Source organism: Pogoniulus pusillus, chromosome 4, assembly GCF_015220805.1.
Source record: "Pogoniulus pusillus isolate bPogPus1 chromosome 4, bPogPus1.pri, whole genome shotgun sequence".
In the NCBI taxonomy this organism is placed as follows: Eukaryota; Metazoa; Chordata; class Aves; order Piciformes; family Lybiidae; genus Pogoniulus; species Pogoniulus pusillus.
The window spans coordinates 1,509,196-1,526,678 of record NC_087267.1 but is presented as its reverse complement, the minus strand read 5'-3'; the positions used below and the strand labels follow the sequence as shown (position 1 = coordinate 1,526,678).

Here is a 17,483-nt window from a genome sequence, read left to right as displayed (position 1 = left end):
CCAGCATGAGACAGTGATGCTGTGGCTGGAAAAAACAACATTGAATGAGTGTCCTGCTACACTTTTCATCCCTCCACAAAATCCTGGCTTCTGTTTGAAGCACAGAAAAGTGCTATACAGCTGTAAAATAAACACCCTCAGTGCAAGGTTTCATGTAGAAGCCGAAAGCCAAACAAAATCCAAACTAGGGAATGTTCCTGATCCCATTGAATTAGATGGGATCTACGCTGTTGGTTTCAGGGGAAGCCTCCAGTCGGACACAGCTTCGGATGTCTGATGGCCTGGAACACATCTAGTGAGCATAGGTGCACCTCAGGTGATAGGCCACCCTGGGCTGCTGATAGAACTAGGTATGGTTTATAGTTTGGTGTCCTTGTTTCTGAACGTTGTCCCAGATGGAGCCAGTTACAGCTGGAGAGCAATCTCTTGCTATCAAAAGGGCTACCACAGTACACTAACCCTGGGGGAACTCGCAGCTGCTCACATGCAGTGGCAAGTAAATGTGAAGCTGCTTTACAGTTCTGTCCTGTCATGTAAGCCTACTGTGCCCATTTACATCTCCCTCACGAGGTCCAGGGGTCTCCATGTCTAAGCAAGTATCAGACTGCAAACCGATTCTGTAAAATGAGACCAAGAAAAGAAGGGGGGAAAAAAAAAAGAAACTCTCTTAAAATGTTAACCCAAGAAGGACCTCTTTGATAAAATGATGGTGATCAGAGAGAAGCCCTTCTCTCCAGAGAGCTGCTTACTCAGGTTGCTGCAGGGACCTTTGGTTATACAAGATCCTTTTTGTTTTCTTCCAGAAATGAGTTTAATGTAACTCGACAGAAAAGAGATCTCGTAACAACCGAGGTAGGTTACACCTCCAAAAGTGGGAGGGAGGGGAAACCCTCCTCCCTTTGCTGCCCTGGGCCTTTGCTGTCCTTACAAAGGAGCCTTTGTGGGGAGAAAGGTTGTGGTAACAGGATGACAGTGAGGAGGAGCAGCTATTCCCTGTCTGCTCACCCTCTGCCTCTTGCCTTCTTTCGCTCTCAGCACAGCGCTTGGCGCGCAACTTACCCTGGTGAAGCGACTGGCACACATCATGGGAGATGCCATGCTTCTGTCACTTGTGAAGGTGACCAGAGAGCCTCAGACAGCTCCTAGTGCCTGGTGAGAGGTGCAGTGATGGTGCTGCCAGCAAGGCTCCCTCCTAGTGTCTGGTGAGAGGTGCAGTGATGGTGCTGCCAGCAAGGCTCCCTCCTAGTGTCTGGTGAGAGGTGCAGTGATGGTGCTGCCAGCAAGGCTCCCTCCTAGTGTCTGGTGAGAGGTGCAGTGATGGTGCTGCCAGCAAGGCTCCCTCCCAGACTCAGTGGCTCTAACCAGGCTGTGGGTCCCTGGCCCATTGCTGCCTTAGCACTACCTCCCACTGAAGCTGAATAGACAATGGAGGAATCTTGCTCCGCTGTTGCTGTATATCTCAGGCCATGGAGCCCAGGCAAGGGTTGTGATCCCATTTGATGGGGGCAGGAGGGCAGCCCAAGGCAGGCTCTCCCTTAGGCTCTTGCAGCAAGCCTACAGCTGAACCATGGATGATTTTCTGTGAGCCTCCTTGTGGTCTGTGTGCCTTCTGATGGAGTCAGAAGGTACCTGCTGTGAAATGCTACAACAGGGAGAGTCAAAACTCGGAGGGCAGGAGGCCCTCAGGACCAAGAGTGTCCCAGGAGGGCCTTTGGCAGGAAGGCTCTGTCACAGCATGGATGCTGTGCTTCTGCAGAGCAACAAGAAAGGCCAAAAGCTGCTTTCCTGAGGAGGACAGCTCAGAGGAACCACCAGGAGGAATGGAAACAGGACCTGTGCAGTGAGGGAAAGGATCCTTTCTGACTCTTGACAGGCCCTGGGGACCAGGAACAGCTCTGGTGTGGAAACTGTCCATGTGGTGATTTGATAAGGTCCATTCCAGGTTGATTTTAGACAGGTTGTGCTACTCAAATGCACCCCACACAGCATTTCCAGTGGGAAAAAGGAAGAGTTGATGTCATTTTATGAGGCATTAGGAAGACTTAACAGAACCTGTTCCTTATGTGTTGCCATTCACTTTCTGATCTATGAATTCATGCTCCAGACACAGAGAATGACTGGTGGCAGAGGGAAGGACAGACATTAGCTTCCAAGTCAAGGATTGAAGTCGTTGTTTTGCTTAGTGGTGTAGCTGTTGCCTCATAGAACACGAGAGAGGGAATAAGCAGAAATCAAAGGGAGGCAGAGCTATTTAAGCAAAAGGGATGAGCCTTACAAAACAAAGGGATTTGAACTGGCCATGAATAAATGTAAGAGGGAAACACTTAACTACCAGCACTTCTCCCTGGTAAACTTTCCAGGCTAGTGAGGGCAGAACCCCACGGTGCTTTCAGCCTGGAGTGGCATCTCTTCTTGGAAGTGGTGGTGCAATCTGACAAGCTGCAGTAGCGAAGTGCTGGCTCGGATCCAGGGTTTCACTGCAGTCTGATGCTCTGTGGTTCCTGAACAAGACGGGAGGCAGATCAGGCAGCTCCACCTCCTCTTTTGTTTGAGATGAGCCAAACTGCAGTTCTGAAGGATCTCAAGGAGGACATGAAATCCGTTGTAACTGGAGTGAACAGAGTGGGCTGGTGGAGGTGCAGCACAGAGAATGAGCTAAGAGAGAGGCTGAAGCTGAGGGACATCTCACCTTCGAGCTCCCCAGCTACTGGCATCTGACCAAAGTGAAATGAGTGCTCTCTGTCCCCTCACTCTCCCTTCCAAATGTAAGTGCAGAGCTTCACAGGTCGAGCCTGCTGGTTCATTGGCACTGGCCAGTGGTGATCTGGCAGCACAGTGCATCCTCCCCCACCCACCCCAAAGCCATAGCTCCCTCTCCAAAGTGCTGCTTGCTGCAGTCACTGCCTTCCCTACTGGCCAATCCTTCCCGCGGTGCTGACAGCTGTGCCAGGTGCTGGCTAAGCTGCAGACGACTCTTTTGCATGGAAAGTCACAAGCCAGTGTCCTACAGCAAGGCTTCAGGCAGGTATTGGTTGATATGTAAAGCAAAACACCCTGATGCTACTTGTGCATTTCTCTGACAGAGCCAAGCTGCCTCTCCTCAGCCGCACCTTCGCGGGGGCTTGACACGGAGTCTGCCAGGAGGTCAGTGCTGTGCTCCCCACCCGCAGCAGAGAGGGAGCTGGAAAGGCTCCTTCCTACCAGCTCCTGTCTTACTTTGCCTGGTGAAAGCTCTCCTCACTATGGGCCCTACAAAACCTTCCCTGTCTCCTTTTCCTATTTACTCCACGTTAAGATTGAGCTGTCAACAGCTAAGTCAGTCAGTCCTTGGACACTCAGAGAAGGTTTATTCCACTGCCATTTCCCTTCTCTGCTGCTTGTCCTGGCTTTGGCAGAGGACATATGTGTGTATGAGAGGCATGTAACCGGTGATGTGAAGGGATGGAGGTGCTCAGGCAGTGAGATGAGACTGAGCAAGGCCAAGGGCAGGGTTCTGCATTTTGGCCACAACAACCCCAAGCAGCACTACAGGCTGGGGACAGAGTGGCTGAGAGCAGCCAGGCAGAAAGGGACCTGGGGGTGCTGGTGGATAGTAGCTGAAGATGAGCCAGCAGTGTGCCCAGGTGGGCAGCAGAGCCAGTGGCATCCTGGGCTGGCTCAGGAGCAGTGTGGGCAGCAGGACAAGGGAGGTTCTTCTGCCCCTGTGCTCAGCACTGCTCAGGCCACACCTTGAGTGCTGTGTCCAGTTCTGGGCTCCTCAATTCAAGAGAGATGTTGCAGTACTGGAAGGTGTCCACAGGAGGGCGACAAAGCTGTGAGGGGCCTGGAGCAGAGCCCTGTGAGGAGAGGCTGAGGGAGCTGGGGGGGTGCAGCCTGCAGCAGAGGAGGCTCAGGGCAGAGCTCATTGCTGTCTACAACTACCTGAAGGGAGGCTGTAGCCAGGTGGGGTTGGGCTCTGCTGCCAGGCAAGCAGCAATAGAGCAAGGGGGCACAGTCTCAAGTTGTGGCAGGGCAGGTCTAGGCTGGATGTTAGGAGGAAGTTGTTGTCAGAGAGAGTGATTGGCATTGGAATGGGCTGCCCAGGGAGGTGGTGGAGGCACCATCCCTGGAGGTGTTCAAGCAAAGCCTGGCTGAGGCACTTAGTGCCATGGTCTGGTTGATTGGCCAGGGCTGGGTGCTAGGTTGGGCTGGATGAGCTTGGAGGTCTCTTCCAACCTGGTTGATTCTGTGATTCTATGAGCACATAGCTGATTCTGGAGAGTTTTAAGCACTGTGCACACAGATAAAATAGTTCATTGTAATTAACTGAACTTTGCTTTCCTCCTTGGGAAATGCATTTGCCTGGGTAGATGCTTTCTGTTGTGTTCATCTAGATGAATACATGTAACTTTACAAGTCACCATTCTAATGGCAGTAAAGAAGATTTCTACATTAGTGCTGTTCTATAAACAACACTTAGTGCTTTGTCAGTGTTTTCCAAGGAGCTGTGTCTATTTGGAAAGCAGTTCCTTAATGGAAAAAATTCAAAACTAAGTATGGAAAGGAATTTTCACAGGGAAGGTTAATGTTCTCAGCCACTGGTTAACTTCTGTGCCTGCTTTATTCTGACGCTCCCATAATCATAGAATCAGTCAGGGTTGGAAGGGGCCACAAGGATCTTCTAGTTCCAACCCCCTGCCATGCCCAGGGACACCCTACCCTACAGCAGGCTGCTCACAGCCTCAGCCAGCCTGGCCTCAAACACCTCCAGCCATGGGGCCTCAACCACCTCCCTGGGCAACCCAGTCCAGCCTCTCACCACTCTCCTGCTCAACAACTTCCTCCTCATGTCCACTCTGAATCTCATCACCTCCAGCTTTGCTCCATTGCCCCCAGTCCTGTCAGTCCCTGACAGCCTGAAAAGTCCCTCCCCAGCTTTTTTGTAGCCCCCTTCAGATCCTGGAAGGCCACAAGAAGGTCACCTGGGAGCCTCCTCTGCTCCAGCCTGCACAGCCCCAACTCTTTCAGTCTGTGCTCACAGCAGAGCTGCTGCAGCCTCTGAGCATCCTCCTGGCCCTGCTCTGGGCACACTCCAGCATCTCCACATCCTTCTTGTAACAGGAGCTCCAGAACTGGATGCAGTACTGCAGGTGGGGTCTCAGCAGAGCACAGCAGAGGAGGAGAATCACCTCCCTGGCCCTGCTGGCCACACTTCTCCTGCTGCAGCCCAGGCTCTGCTTGGCTTTCTGGACTGCAAGTACACACTGCTGGCTCATGTTGGAGACTCAACTGCAGATGTGCTTCAAGAGTGCACTCCCAGTCTGAACTAAGAAATGAATATAGATGTGCCCTCAGGACAGACCCCTGCAGGGTCTTCATATTTGCTGTAGCAAGCTCACACCACTGGCTCACATGGAGCATTTTGGTCCCTTTTAATGTCCCTAGCAGCTTTGCTGTGGCATCAGTGGGAGGGAGAGGGCCTGTTTCTTCCAGTCACTCCCTACTTTTAGCAATACACTCAAAATCTCCATCAGCAAGGCTGTGTTTGCATCTAGGGTCTCATTCCCTCTTGAGAGGGAATTAAAACCATCTGCAAAAAAAAACCTGATGCAGTTTTGCTTTGTGTCTCCATCTTTTTTCCCCACTTTTGAGAGACTCTGATTTTGACCCACCTCAGCAAATGATTAGTGGATGACAGCGAGGTCTTAGCTTCCAAACAGACTATAAAACCCTTTAATGAAGCTGCTCTTGGAAACAATTGCTAATTATAACATAAACCAAGCAATTCCCACAGAACCTTAAGTCTCTGACTCCAGTCCACTCTTTAAGCAGCAATAACCTTTTAACTGGCTTGTGTCTGAGATGAAGGGGAGGTTTAGTTGGTTTTCACTCAGTAAAGGATGTATTCTGGACTGCTCTGCTGTAATGCTGGGGAGGGAGGAGCTGAATATATGTACACATTGTGCAGCACTGGGTCAGTTAAAATAATCTGTATCCTGTGTATTTTGAGACCAGTAGGGCTGGGATTTGATTTCTTTACATGGGAACTTGACCTTCCCTTTGCTGGGAGGAGGTTGACCTTTTGTCCTTTGTTAGTTTGCAAGTCTCAAACCAAACAAGAGTCTCCCTTCCCTTTTAACCAAGGAGTAACACTGAGTAAATGTGGAACACTGCAAATGGCTTTTGGTGGATTTTCTCAGCTAATAGAGCTGCTTGTGATTTAATAATGAGCAGATGCAATGAGCATCTCTAAGCCTGTTTGCAAAATAACTGTATCGACTTGAAGACTTCTGTGCTTGCTTACAGGTTCATGTCCTCAGGAGTGCCTTAATGGAGCAGCCTGCACAGAGGCAGGGGACTGTGACTGTCAGTTACTGCAGGCTCAAGGAAGCAGGTGCCAGATTGGTAAGCTCTGGGCCAGAGAAGGGAACATTTCAGCTTCAAATCAGACTTAAGGTGCAGGTTTTTGAAGCAATGCCATTAGCAGCATGTCTGTGACTGCTCTGTGGCAGGGCTCTCATTCCTCTAGCAGTGAAGAGGATTAAAATTATATGGATTAGGGATTATATAGAACAATATCAGGGTGTTTACATGGTAACACTCGGGCTGTTGTGATGGTTTGGGTGTTCTCTGCCCCCCCACTCTTTGGAAAATCACCCAGACTAGGCTCAGCTGCTGGAAACTTGAAGAATGAAGCTTTATATCTACAGCTTAGCACAAGATACAAGCAGGTAGTTACAATATACCTACAGTTATAGACAGAAATAGACAAGTTAAGAAGTAATAGAGAAACACAGCAGCCCTCCCAGAAACCTGAGTGCCCAGGAGGGGCTCCCAGCCACCCTGCCACCTTCTCCCCACCCCTCTACCTTACCACAGACTTCACCTTATGTTCAAGGTAAGTTGGAGGGTTGGCTGGAGGTGTTAGGAAGCAGAAGGATTAGTCACACAGACAGCAGATTAGGTTAGAGGGAAGTTCATGCAGCCCCGGAGAGCCTTATCTATGCTTATGTTCTTGTTCTTATCCATCTCAGCAAGCCTCTGAGTGCAGCAGCCATCACCTTTGTTTCCTTTTCACAGCCTAGCATCTAATTCCTCTCACCAAAACATCCCAAGTAGGCTCAATCTAGCACAGCTGTCATGATACTCAGATACCACAACAGCTCCATCACTATCTAGTACATCAGTAGCTGGGCAGCTTTTCTAGAGCTAACCGAGGCAGCAAATAGAAAGGCATTTCAAAAGCAGCAAATAAACAACCAATTCTTTCAGTGCATTGGCCTCTGGAACCTACTGTGTGTAGGGATTGACAGGAATTGTCTTCCAGGAGCTGCAGGAGATCACTACTTAAAACAGATGCAAAGGAATTTATGACTGCTCATGGCTAAAACCTGCAGCCTAAAGGCTGAACAAAAGATAGTGACTTTATTCCAAGTTGAAGAAGTTGCATTACCTTTTAGCCTTGCTCTAACTGTTGTGCATGCCTCTGGCACCCGTTGATTAACCTGCTTATAGTAAACTTATTGTGTTCTCCCCAGTGCCTAACACTGGTAAGGACCGAGATGGGATCTGCAAATCATGGGGGCAGTATCATTTTGAAACATTTGATGGCATCTACTACTACTTCCCAGGAAATTGCTCCTACATCTTTGCAAGAGACTGCAGCACTCCAGAACCCCAGTACACTGTTTGGGTAAGTGAGTGAGCAGGCACTGGGAATAGCACCTGCAGTATCCCTGTGTTGCAGGACTTAGTTTTCATCACAAGTAAAATACCCTGTACAAACGGAGCAGCTGTGAGAACTTCCTGCTGGGCAGCGTGGTACTGATGTTGCCTTGTGTTTTGGGACTCCTGTGCTCTCATGCCTTTTTATTTCATTAACTAGCAGAGAACTGTGAGGTATGGATGTTAGGAGGAAGTTGTTGGCAGAGAGAGTGATTGGCATTGGAATGGGCTGCCCAGGGAGGTGGTGGAGTCGCCATCCCTGGAGGTGCTCAAGAAAAGCCTGGCTGAGGCACTTAGTGCCATGGTCTGGTTGATTGGACAGGGCTGGATGCTAGGTTGAACTGGATGAGCTTGGAGGTCTCTTCCAACCTGGTGGATCCTATGATTCTATGGTCTAGTTGATTGGATGGGGCTGGGTGCTAGGTTGGACTGGATGAGCTTGGAGGTCTCTTCCAACCTTGTTGATTCCATGATTCTAAGGTCATAGTTGATTGGATGGGGTTGGGTGATAAGTTGAATGGGATGAGCTTGGAGGTCTGTTCCAACCTGGTTGACTCTGTGATTCTGTGATCTAGTTGATAGGACAGGGCTGGGTGCTAGGTTGGACTGGATGAACTTGGACATCTCTTCCAACCTGGACGATTCTATGATTCTGTGGTCTAGTTGAGTGATAGATTGGACTGGATGAGCTTGGAAGTCTCTTCCAACCTGGTTGACTCTATGATTCATGAACCAAAATAGCAGTCATTGGGTTTGTCATTGGGTTTTTTAATCAATCCCTAGTGTGCATTTGTAGATAATGCTGTTGATGTTTAGCAAGCAGAGTTTGAAAGCACAGAGAATGAAGTGGAGGCTTTGAGTTTATCATACACCCACAGACACACTACTTTAAAAGCTGCATCAGCTTTTATTAACACCTTGCAGATTAATCTCTGAGTGCAAATTACAAATGATACAATCTGTTGTCAACTAATAATTAAATGAAAAGCAAGCCAAGGAGACTTCTAAGTAGTTTGGAAATCAGCTACAGAGACCCTGGGAGATACTGTGTTATCTTTTTGAATATGACAGTGTATGGAGCAAACTGTTGCACTTGCGTAAATATAACACACTGCAGCTAGAAAATGTGTTATGCCTGTGTGCAGCAGCTCAAACCATTGATTAAATGAGAGTCACCAGAGTCAGTCTATTAAAAATAGTATTTCTTACTCCACCACCCCCATCCTAAAAAGAATCTCTGATCTTTCCTTTTTGGGAGCAAAAGATTTTTAAGGCAGACCTTGGAAAGTTCAATAAATTTCAGCTGTAAGAGCATAAAATGATCTCTAGCTGTTGAGAGGAGTGCAAACAGCCAGAACCTGCTGGCAGCTGGGCACCCCAGCATGCTGAGCCCAACTCACATCCTTTGGCATGCCTGGGAGCTGCCTCCCTGTCCCCTCTAGGGGTTTGCATTCTAATTTTGGATTATCACTGTGTCACACTGAGAAGATTAACAGCTCAAAAGCCTTCATTTGACCTATGTGTGGAAGGCACTCTGCAGTAATTTCCTCAAATTTATGAGCATCCATAGTTAATGACTTCGGGTCAGGGAGAGTTCAGAAACTGTATCCTCGTTGAGGGAAGACACCTCCCTCATTATGCTGCTGTTTACACCATGATTCGGATTTGATGCTGACTGGGTAGGGAGAGGGGAGGTCAGGATCATGAGCCCTAATCATCACAGAGGTGAGGGCAGACCTTGATGCTGATTTCTGCTCCCAGCACCAGTATCCATTTGTGAACACAGACCTGTTCAGGGTCAGCATCCATTTGTGAACACAGACCTGTTCAGGGTCAGCATCCATTTGTGAACACAGACCTGTTCAGGGTCAGCATCCATTTGTGAACACAGACCTGTTCAGGGTCAGCATCCATTTGTGAACACAGACCTGTTCAGGGTCAGCATCCATTTGTGAACACAGACCTGTTCAGGGTCAGCATCCATTTGTGAACACAGACCTGTTCAATATCTTTACTGATGATCTGGACCAGGGGATTGAGTCCAGCATCAGTAAGTTTGCAGATGACACCAGGCTAAGAGCAGGTGTGGAGCTGTTAGAGGGTAGGAGAGCCCTGCAGAGGGACCTGGCCAGGCTGCATGGGTGGGCAGAGGCCAATGGGATGAGATTTAACAAGGCCAAGTGCAGGGTTCTACACTTTGGCCACAACAACCCCAAGCAGCACTACAGGCTGGGGGCAGAGTGGCTGAGGGCAGCCAGGCAGAGAGGGACCTGGGGATCGACAGCAGATGAAAAGCAGCCAGCAGTGTGCCCAGGTGGGCAGCAGAGCCAATGGCATCCTGGGCTGGCTCAGGAACAGTGTGGGCAGCAGGACAAGGGAGGTTCTTCTGCCCCTGTGCTCAGCACTGCTCAGGCCACACCTTGAGTGCTGTGTCCAGTTCTGGGCTCCTCAATTCAAGAGAGATGTTGCAGTACTGGAAGGTGTCCACAGGAGGGCGACAAAGCTGTGAGGGGCCTGGAGCACAGCCCTGTGAGGAGAGGCTGAGGGAGCTGGGGGTGTGCAGCCTGCAGCAGAGGAGGCTCAGGGCAGAGCTCATTGCTGCCTACAACTACCTGAAGGGAGGCTGTAGCCAGGTGGGGTTGGGCTCTGCTGCCAGGCAAGCAGCAACAGAACAAGGGGACACAGCCTCAAGTTGTGCCAGGGCAGGTCTAGGCTGGATGTTGTTAAGAAGTTGTTGTCAGAGAGAGTGATTGGCATTGGAATGGGCTGCCCAGGGAGGTGGTGGAGTTGCTGTCCCTGGAGGTGTTGAAGCAAAGCCTGGATGAGGCACTGAGTGCCATGGTCTGGTTGATTGGCCAGGGCTGGGTGCTAGGTTGGACTGGATGAGCTTGGAGTTCAGCCAACCTGGTTGCTTCTACGATTCTATGACCTCCTCTCACTCCAGATAACAATGAGCAGTGAAGACAAACTTTCCACTGTAAGTGCTGCTTCTCTTCCCTCAGGTAATAGACAATTGCTGCTCCTTCTGCCTTTCCCAGTTCAGTTGTCATTCTTGGGATTCTGTGTGCAAGCTCTGAGCTTTCAGAGGCTGTCAGTAAATGCTGTAGCAGAGTCCAAGGTCATATTAAAATCTGGAACTGCTATGGCAGAGGCTTCCAGATGCTCTGGAAAGAGAGAAGCTACCATCCAATTGCTGGAGCAAATGTCATGTTCTGCTAAAAGCTGAACATGTTTACACAGTGTGGTCATAAGCAGTGTTGAAGCACTGCAGGCTCTGCATGGGCAAATTCCCACCCTGCAGTCCTTCTGGCTTTAATAATCCACCTCTCTAGAGGAGAAAAAAAACCACAATAATACTTTTTTATTTTCCTTGGCTGTGTTTGTGCCTTGGGCCAGGTTTAGACAGAAATCATTTGTCAATGCGAGCAGTGTTTGCCATGTCCTTAATCATGATTGTCTTTAAACATGCAAAAACCTCTAATGCTACTCCTGGTTTGGTTTACTTCATAGAATCAACCAGGTTGGAAGAGACCTCCAACATAATCCAGTCCAACCTAGCACCCAGCCCTAGCCAGTCCATCAGACCATGGCACTAAGTGCCTCAGCCAGGCTTTGCTTCAACACCTCCAGGGATGGTGACTCCACCACCTCCCTGGGCAGCCCATTCCAATGCCAATCACTCTCTCTGCCAACAACTTCCTCCTAACATCCAGCCTAGACCTCCCCTGCCACAACTTGAGACTGTGTCCCCTTCTTCTGTTGCTGGCTGCCTGGCAGCAGAGCCCAACTCCACCTGGCTACAGCCTCCCTTCAGGTAGCTGCAGGCAGCAATGAGCTCTGCCCTGAGCCTCCTCTGCTGCAGGCTGCACACCCCCAGCTCCCTCAGCCTCTCCTCACAGGGCTCTGCTCCAGGCCCCTCACAGCTTTGTCGCCCTCCTGTGGACACCTTCCAGTACTGCAACATCTCTCTTGAATTGAGGAGCCCAGAACTGGACACAGTTGAAGAACTTCTTCCTAACATCCAACCTGAATTTCCCCACTTTGAGTCTTGCTCCATTCCTCCCAGGCCTATCACTACCTGATACCCTAACAAGTCCCTCCCCAGCTTTCTTGTAGCCCTCTTCACATACTGGAGGGCCACAAGAAGGTCACCTCAGAGTATTCTCCTCTCCAGACTGAACAACCCCACCCAGCTCTCTCAGCCTGTCTCCAGACCTCTAGAAAGAGAGCAGGAGGGGAGTCTGCTCAGTGCAAGTAACCAAGTGCTACACTGGGAATGATCAGCTGGCTCACTGTGCTATCTCTGGAGTTCTTCTGTGCCAAAGGAATATTTAATCTGGCATTGAAACTGCTCTCTTGTGCTGTTAAACAGTAGCTGTGCTTCTTAGCAGCACTGGCCAGTGTGGCCATCTAGCTTTGCATATCTTCACACTTACAGAATCATAGAATCAGTCAGGGTTGGAAGGGACCACGAGGATCACCTAGTTGCAACCCCCCTGCCATGACCTAGGGTAGGGTGTCCCTACTTGTGACTAGAAAAATGTTCTAAGCATTCATTTGTGAAGTTCTTTCAGTCACTGGCACACAGAAATGCAAAATACCATAGAGGAGTCTCTTGTTTTTCGTGAACTGTTGAGAGCCAGCATTGATTTTTTTATGCTGTATGTATTTCCCCCCCCCTAAGGTTCATAACAGTCCTCACTGTTACGGCTCCGTATATACTTGTCCGAGGTCTGTCAGCTTGTTTATTTCAAACCAAGAAGAGATCATTATTTCAGGACATGAAGTCAGGAAAGCTGGAATCAGGTAAGTTGTTCTGATGGGTGGAACATGGAGGTTAGGAAATGGGTGATGTTTTTGCACTGGCCAGATGTCTTGGTTCTCATTTAAACTTCCCAGAGGCTCCAATATAGTTGATAGAGCCAATAAGAATTTATAGGATGCCCTTCCCTCTTCCTCCTTCTTTCCCAAAGAAAAGGAATTAGATGGAGAGAGAGGATAGGTAAAGCAGACCCAAATAAATCATCTCACTGCGATTTGGCAGTTAAAAGAAGAAAGGTTTAACAATAAATAAAAGGTATCTGAGGTAGGGAAGGTACAAAGATATAGGGAGGGGAAAACCAAGGTACAAACTGTGTAAATCTGCAACCAGATTTGATGGCACTGGGTTTTGTCTGCCTCCTGGTGATGGTAGCCACGTGGTAAGAGAAAGAGCAGCAGCAAACACAAATGGTGATGCTGGGAGGGAGGAAGGGAGAGCAAGCCAACAGCAAGTCCCCCTACTTTTATGGATCCTAGGCAGGAAGGGGAGTGGGCTAACCATTGCCTGGTAGTGTTCAGACCCACTCCTGGGGAGGGGTCAAGGCCACTTTGGTCAGGTTCAAGATCACTCCCCCCAGGAGGGTTAACCCTGTACTCCAGAGAAAATAACCTGTTGGTTTATATTTTCTTTTAACTCATCTTTTGCTGGTTCTATGGGGGCTGGCAGAGCTCTAGTGTGAGCAGATGTAAGGGTGCACCTGAGTGAGTACAGTAGGCATGATGAACTGAATGGAAGTGACTGTATACAGCTGGTGTGGGGGTTTGGGGGTTCCCCACCCCTCTACTCTTATGAAATCACCCAGACTAGGCTTGGCTGCTGGAAATTGAATGAAGCTTTGTATTTACAGCTTAGCACAAGATACAAGCAGGTAGTTACAATCTCTACAGCTATAGACAGAAACAGACAAGTTAAAAAGGAATACAGAAGCACAGCAGCCCTCCCAGAAACCTGAGTCCCCAGGAGGGGCTCCCAACCACCCTTCCACCTTCTCCCACCCCTCTACCTTACCCCAGACTTTGCCTTAAGCTCAAGGTGAGTTTGGAGGGCCAGCCAGGGGGGTTAGAAAGCAGAAGGATTAGTCACACAGACAGCAGGTTAGGGAGAAAAGTGCAGGCAGGCAGAGACACACAGCAGCTGTGTTACCTACCTTTGTGTTCTTTATCCAGCTCAGCAAGCCTATGAGTGCAGCAGCCATCACCATTGTTTCCTTTTCACAGCCTGTGCTAGTTTGAGCCTAGCTGGGATATTCTGGTGAGAGGAATTAGATGCTAGGCTGCACTCCTAGGCTTGCTGAGATGGATAAGAACAAGAACACAAACATAGATAAGGGAGTCCATCTCTGTCTCTGGGGCTGCATGAACTTCTCTCTAACCTAACCTGCTGTCTGTGTGACTAATTCTTCTGCTTCCTAACTCCTCTGGCTGATCCTTCAAACTCACCTTGAATGTAAGGGGTAAGGTAGAGGGGTGGGGAGAAGGTGGAAGGGTGGTTGGGAGCCCCCCCTGGGCACTCAGGTTTCTGGCAGGGCTGTTGTGTTTCTGTATTAGTTTTTAACTTCCCTATTTCTGTATCTATTGTAACTACCTGCTTGTACCTTGAGCTAAGCTGTAAGTATAAAGCTTCATTCAGTTTCCAGATGGACTGAGCCCAGGCTGGGTGATTTTTCTTTAGTGCCAGGGGGTGGCTGACACCCAGACCACACCATGCTTTATGTAGCATTTTTCTCTCACCAGCCTCATGCCACCTGAGATCTTTGAAGCAGGCTCTTTGTCATTTCCAGGTTAACATTGCCTCAGACAGTTGGAAATGCTTTCCTTGAGAGACTGGCTGACTATATTCTGGTGAAGACTACCTTTGGTTTTTCCCTTGCTTGGGATGGAAGCTCTGGTATTTATATTAAGCTGACAGAAGATCACAGGGGAAAAACTTGTGGCCTCTGTGGAAATTTCAATGGCAATTTATATGACGACCTGATGCTGCAAAATAGTAAGTAAAGGGCTTAGAAATGCTTGCCTGGACTGCTTTCATGTTCCCTTCAAACAGAGTGTTGTCAAAAGCACTCTTGTTTCAGCTATTGCTGTCTACAGCTACCTGAAGGGAGGCTGTAGCCAAGTGGGGTTGGGCTCTTCTGCCAGACACCCAGCACCAGAACAAGGGAACACAGCCTCAAGTTGTGGCAGGGGAGGTCTAGGCTGGATGTTAGGAGGAAGTTGTTGACAGAGAGAGTGATTGGCATTGGAATGGGCTGCCCAGGGAGGTGGTGGAGTTGCTGTCCCTGGAGGTGTTGAAGCCAAGCCTGGCTGGGGCACTTAGTGCCATGGTCTGGTTGATTGGCCAGGGCTGGGTGCTAGGTTGGCCTGGATGAGCTTGGAGGTCTCTTCCAGCCTGGTTGATTCTTTGATACCTATAACTCAGCTAACAAATGCCCTTAAAGACTGCCAGAAAGTGTCAAGCTGTATTTTGTGTTTGTGTTGACACTTTGGTTCTGTTTCCCATCCCCCCTTAATTGCTGTTCTTCTGTTTTTTTTATGCAGTAGGTGAAGATACAGAAGATATTGCTGAATTTGCAAACAGCTGGGTGGTGCAAGCCTCAGATGTTGCAGCTTGTGTACCTACTGCCTCAGATTTTTCCAGTCCTTGCTCAGATGATGCAGAGTCCACTGAGGTAATTAATCATATTGTGTAGCTGCCTAGAGAGATGCTGTCATAGATATGGATGATACAGATATAGCTCTGTTCTTAATCTTCGTGCCTTGTGATGGTACAAGCATCTAGGATGCTGGAAAAAGCCTTAAATGCAGAAAGGCTCTGAGAAAGGGAGATTTGGCTGAGGGCTGCTGCTGGGGAATGGCTGAAGGTTTTCGTGTTAGAAGTGCAGAGGCTCAGATAGGATGTGCCAAGTGGCACTGGTCTGTTGTCAGAGCTCCTCATGGCTGCTTTAAACTTGGCTTCAGTTTCCAGCTCTGACATCTTACACCTCCATATTTTGTCTTGCAATTGTGTTATACTGTTAAGCTGCTCAGCTGCTGCACTGCCAGGCAATGCTTCTTTGGTCATAGAATCACTGTGCTTGGAAAAGACCTCTGAGATCATCAACTCCAACCTTGCAGCAGGGCCACTGCTGCACCATGTCGTTGAGCACTATGTCTAGATGGCTTTTAAATACATCCAGGCATGGTGATTCAAGCACTTGCCTGGGCAGCCTGTTTCAGACTTGGAAAATGCTTTTGATGAAGAAGTTTTTTCCTAATGTCCAACCTAAACCTCCCCTGGCATAACTTGGTGCTATTTACAGAATCATAGAATCAGGCAGGGTTGGAAGAGACCACAAGGATCTAGTTCCAACCTCCTGACATGGGCAGGGACACCCTACCCTAGAGCAGGCTGCACACAGCCTCAGCCAGCCTGGCCTGAAACACCTCCAGCCATGGGGCCTCAAACACCTCCCTGGCAACCCATTCCAGCCTCTCACCACTCTCATGCTCAACAACTTCCTCCTCACCTCTATTCTCAATCTCCCCACCTCCAGCTTTGCTCCATTCCCTCCAGTCCTGTCATTCCCTGAGAGCCTGAAAAGTCCCTCCCCAGCTTTTTTGTAGGCCCCTTCAGATCCTGGAAGGCCACAAGAAGGTCACCTGGGAGCCTCCTCTGCTCCAGCCTGCACAGCCCCAACTCTTTCAGTCTGTGCTCACAGCAGAGCTGCTGCAGCCTCTGAGCATCCTCCTGGCCCTCCTCTGGACACACTCCAGCATCTCCACATCCTTCTTGTAATGAGGGCTCCAGAACTGGATGCAGTACTCCAGGTGGGGTCTCAGCAGAGCTGAGTAGAGGAGGAGAATCACCTCCCTGGCCCTGCTGGCCACACTTCTCCTGCTGCAGCCCAGGCTCTGGTTGGTCCTCCTCTTTTAAGCTGGGACTTGTGAGAAGAGATCAACACTCACCTTTTTAAAACCACCTTCTTTCAGGTAGATGTAGAGAGTCATTTCACACTCTTTCACTGCAGCTGGCTGTAGGAGTAGCTTTAAGTCAGGCCAGCCTAGGCAGAGAGGACACATTTTAGGGAGAATAACAAAGGAGACACAAAAATGAATGGAAACTCTGAAGTTCTCAAAACGTAATGTGGATATAAATATATTGTGAGGGTGATGGAAATAGAAACACATATTTTATATTATATTTATTATATATATATGTATATTTAATACAAATTAATATATATCACAGTATTATCAGGGTTGGAAGAGACCTCACAGATCATCAAGTCCAAGATATATATATATCTATATAGAGAGAGAGAGAGGGAGAGAGAGAGATAGAACACTGAAACAGGCTGCCCAGGGAGCTTGTGGAGATATTCAAGAGCTGCCTGGGTCCACTCCAGTGTGTTCTGGTGTAGGTGATCCTGCTCTGGCAGGGGGGTTGGACTGGATGAGCTCTGGAGGTCCCTTCCAGCCCCCTGCCATTCTGTGACTCTATGAACTGTGTGTGATAAAGGATCCTAGATCAGGGGCACAAAGGTAAAAAGCATGGTGCTTGTCCATGAGGTATTTGCTAACTCTGGCTTACCAATTCTTCTTCATGCTCAGGGCATATTCTTCAAGTGCCAAATATTTCTGCAGTTTCCCTTCCTCAGCTGCCATGAGAGCATAGATCCATACTCTTACATCTCTAGCTGTATGAATGACCTTTGCAGGTAAGAGTGGAGTTTCTGACTCTTTATTTTAATGCACTAAATGAATCCTTACTGCTTACATTGAAGAACTGCTCAGCATTGAGGCAAATTAGGAGGAAGCAAGTTCAGAGTGAAAGAGATGGTGTTTCTCAGGGGGTTATTTGGTGTGGAAGCAAAACCAAAGGGCACTGAACCAACTTGCCAAGGGCTGCTTTGATGGCTGAAGTTTTAGATGGATTCCAGGAAATAGTAGACAAAGACATGAATGAGGAATCCATGGAGAAT

General features: G+C 48.8%; 1 protein-coding gene across 1 annotated transcript in view; it reads left to right on the top strand.

Annotated features, from left to right (window-relative positions):
* Window positions 1-17,483, top strand: part of OTOGL (otogelin like) — a 103,785-nt gene that overhangs the window by 1,600 nt on the left and 84,702 nt on the right. The window contains 8 exon segments of the mRNA XM_064142863.1: window positions 804-852; window positions 3,084-3,144; window positions 6,286-6,384; window positions 7,518-7,672; window positions 12,389-12,510; window positions 14,307-14,512; window positions 15,061-15,191; window positions 17,113-17,219. Coding sequence (XP_063998933.1) covers window positions 804-852; window positions 3,084-3,144; window positions 6,286-6,384; window positions 7,518-7,672; window positions 12,389-12,510; window positions 14,307-14,512; window positions 15,061-15,191; window positions 17,113-17,219 — 930 coding nt within the window.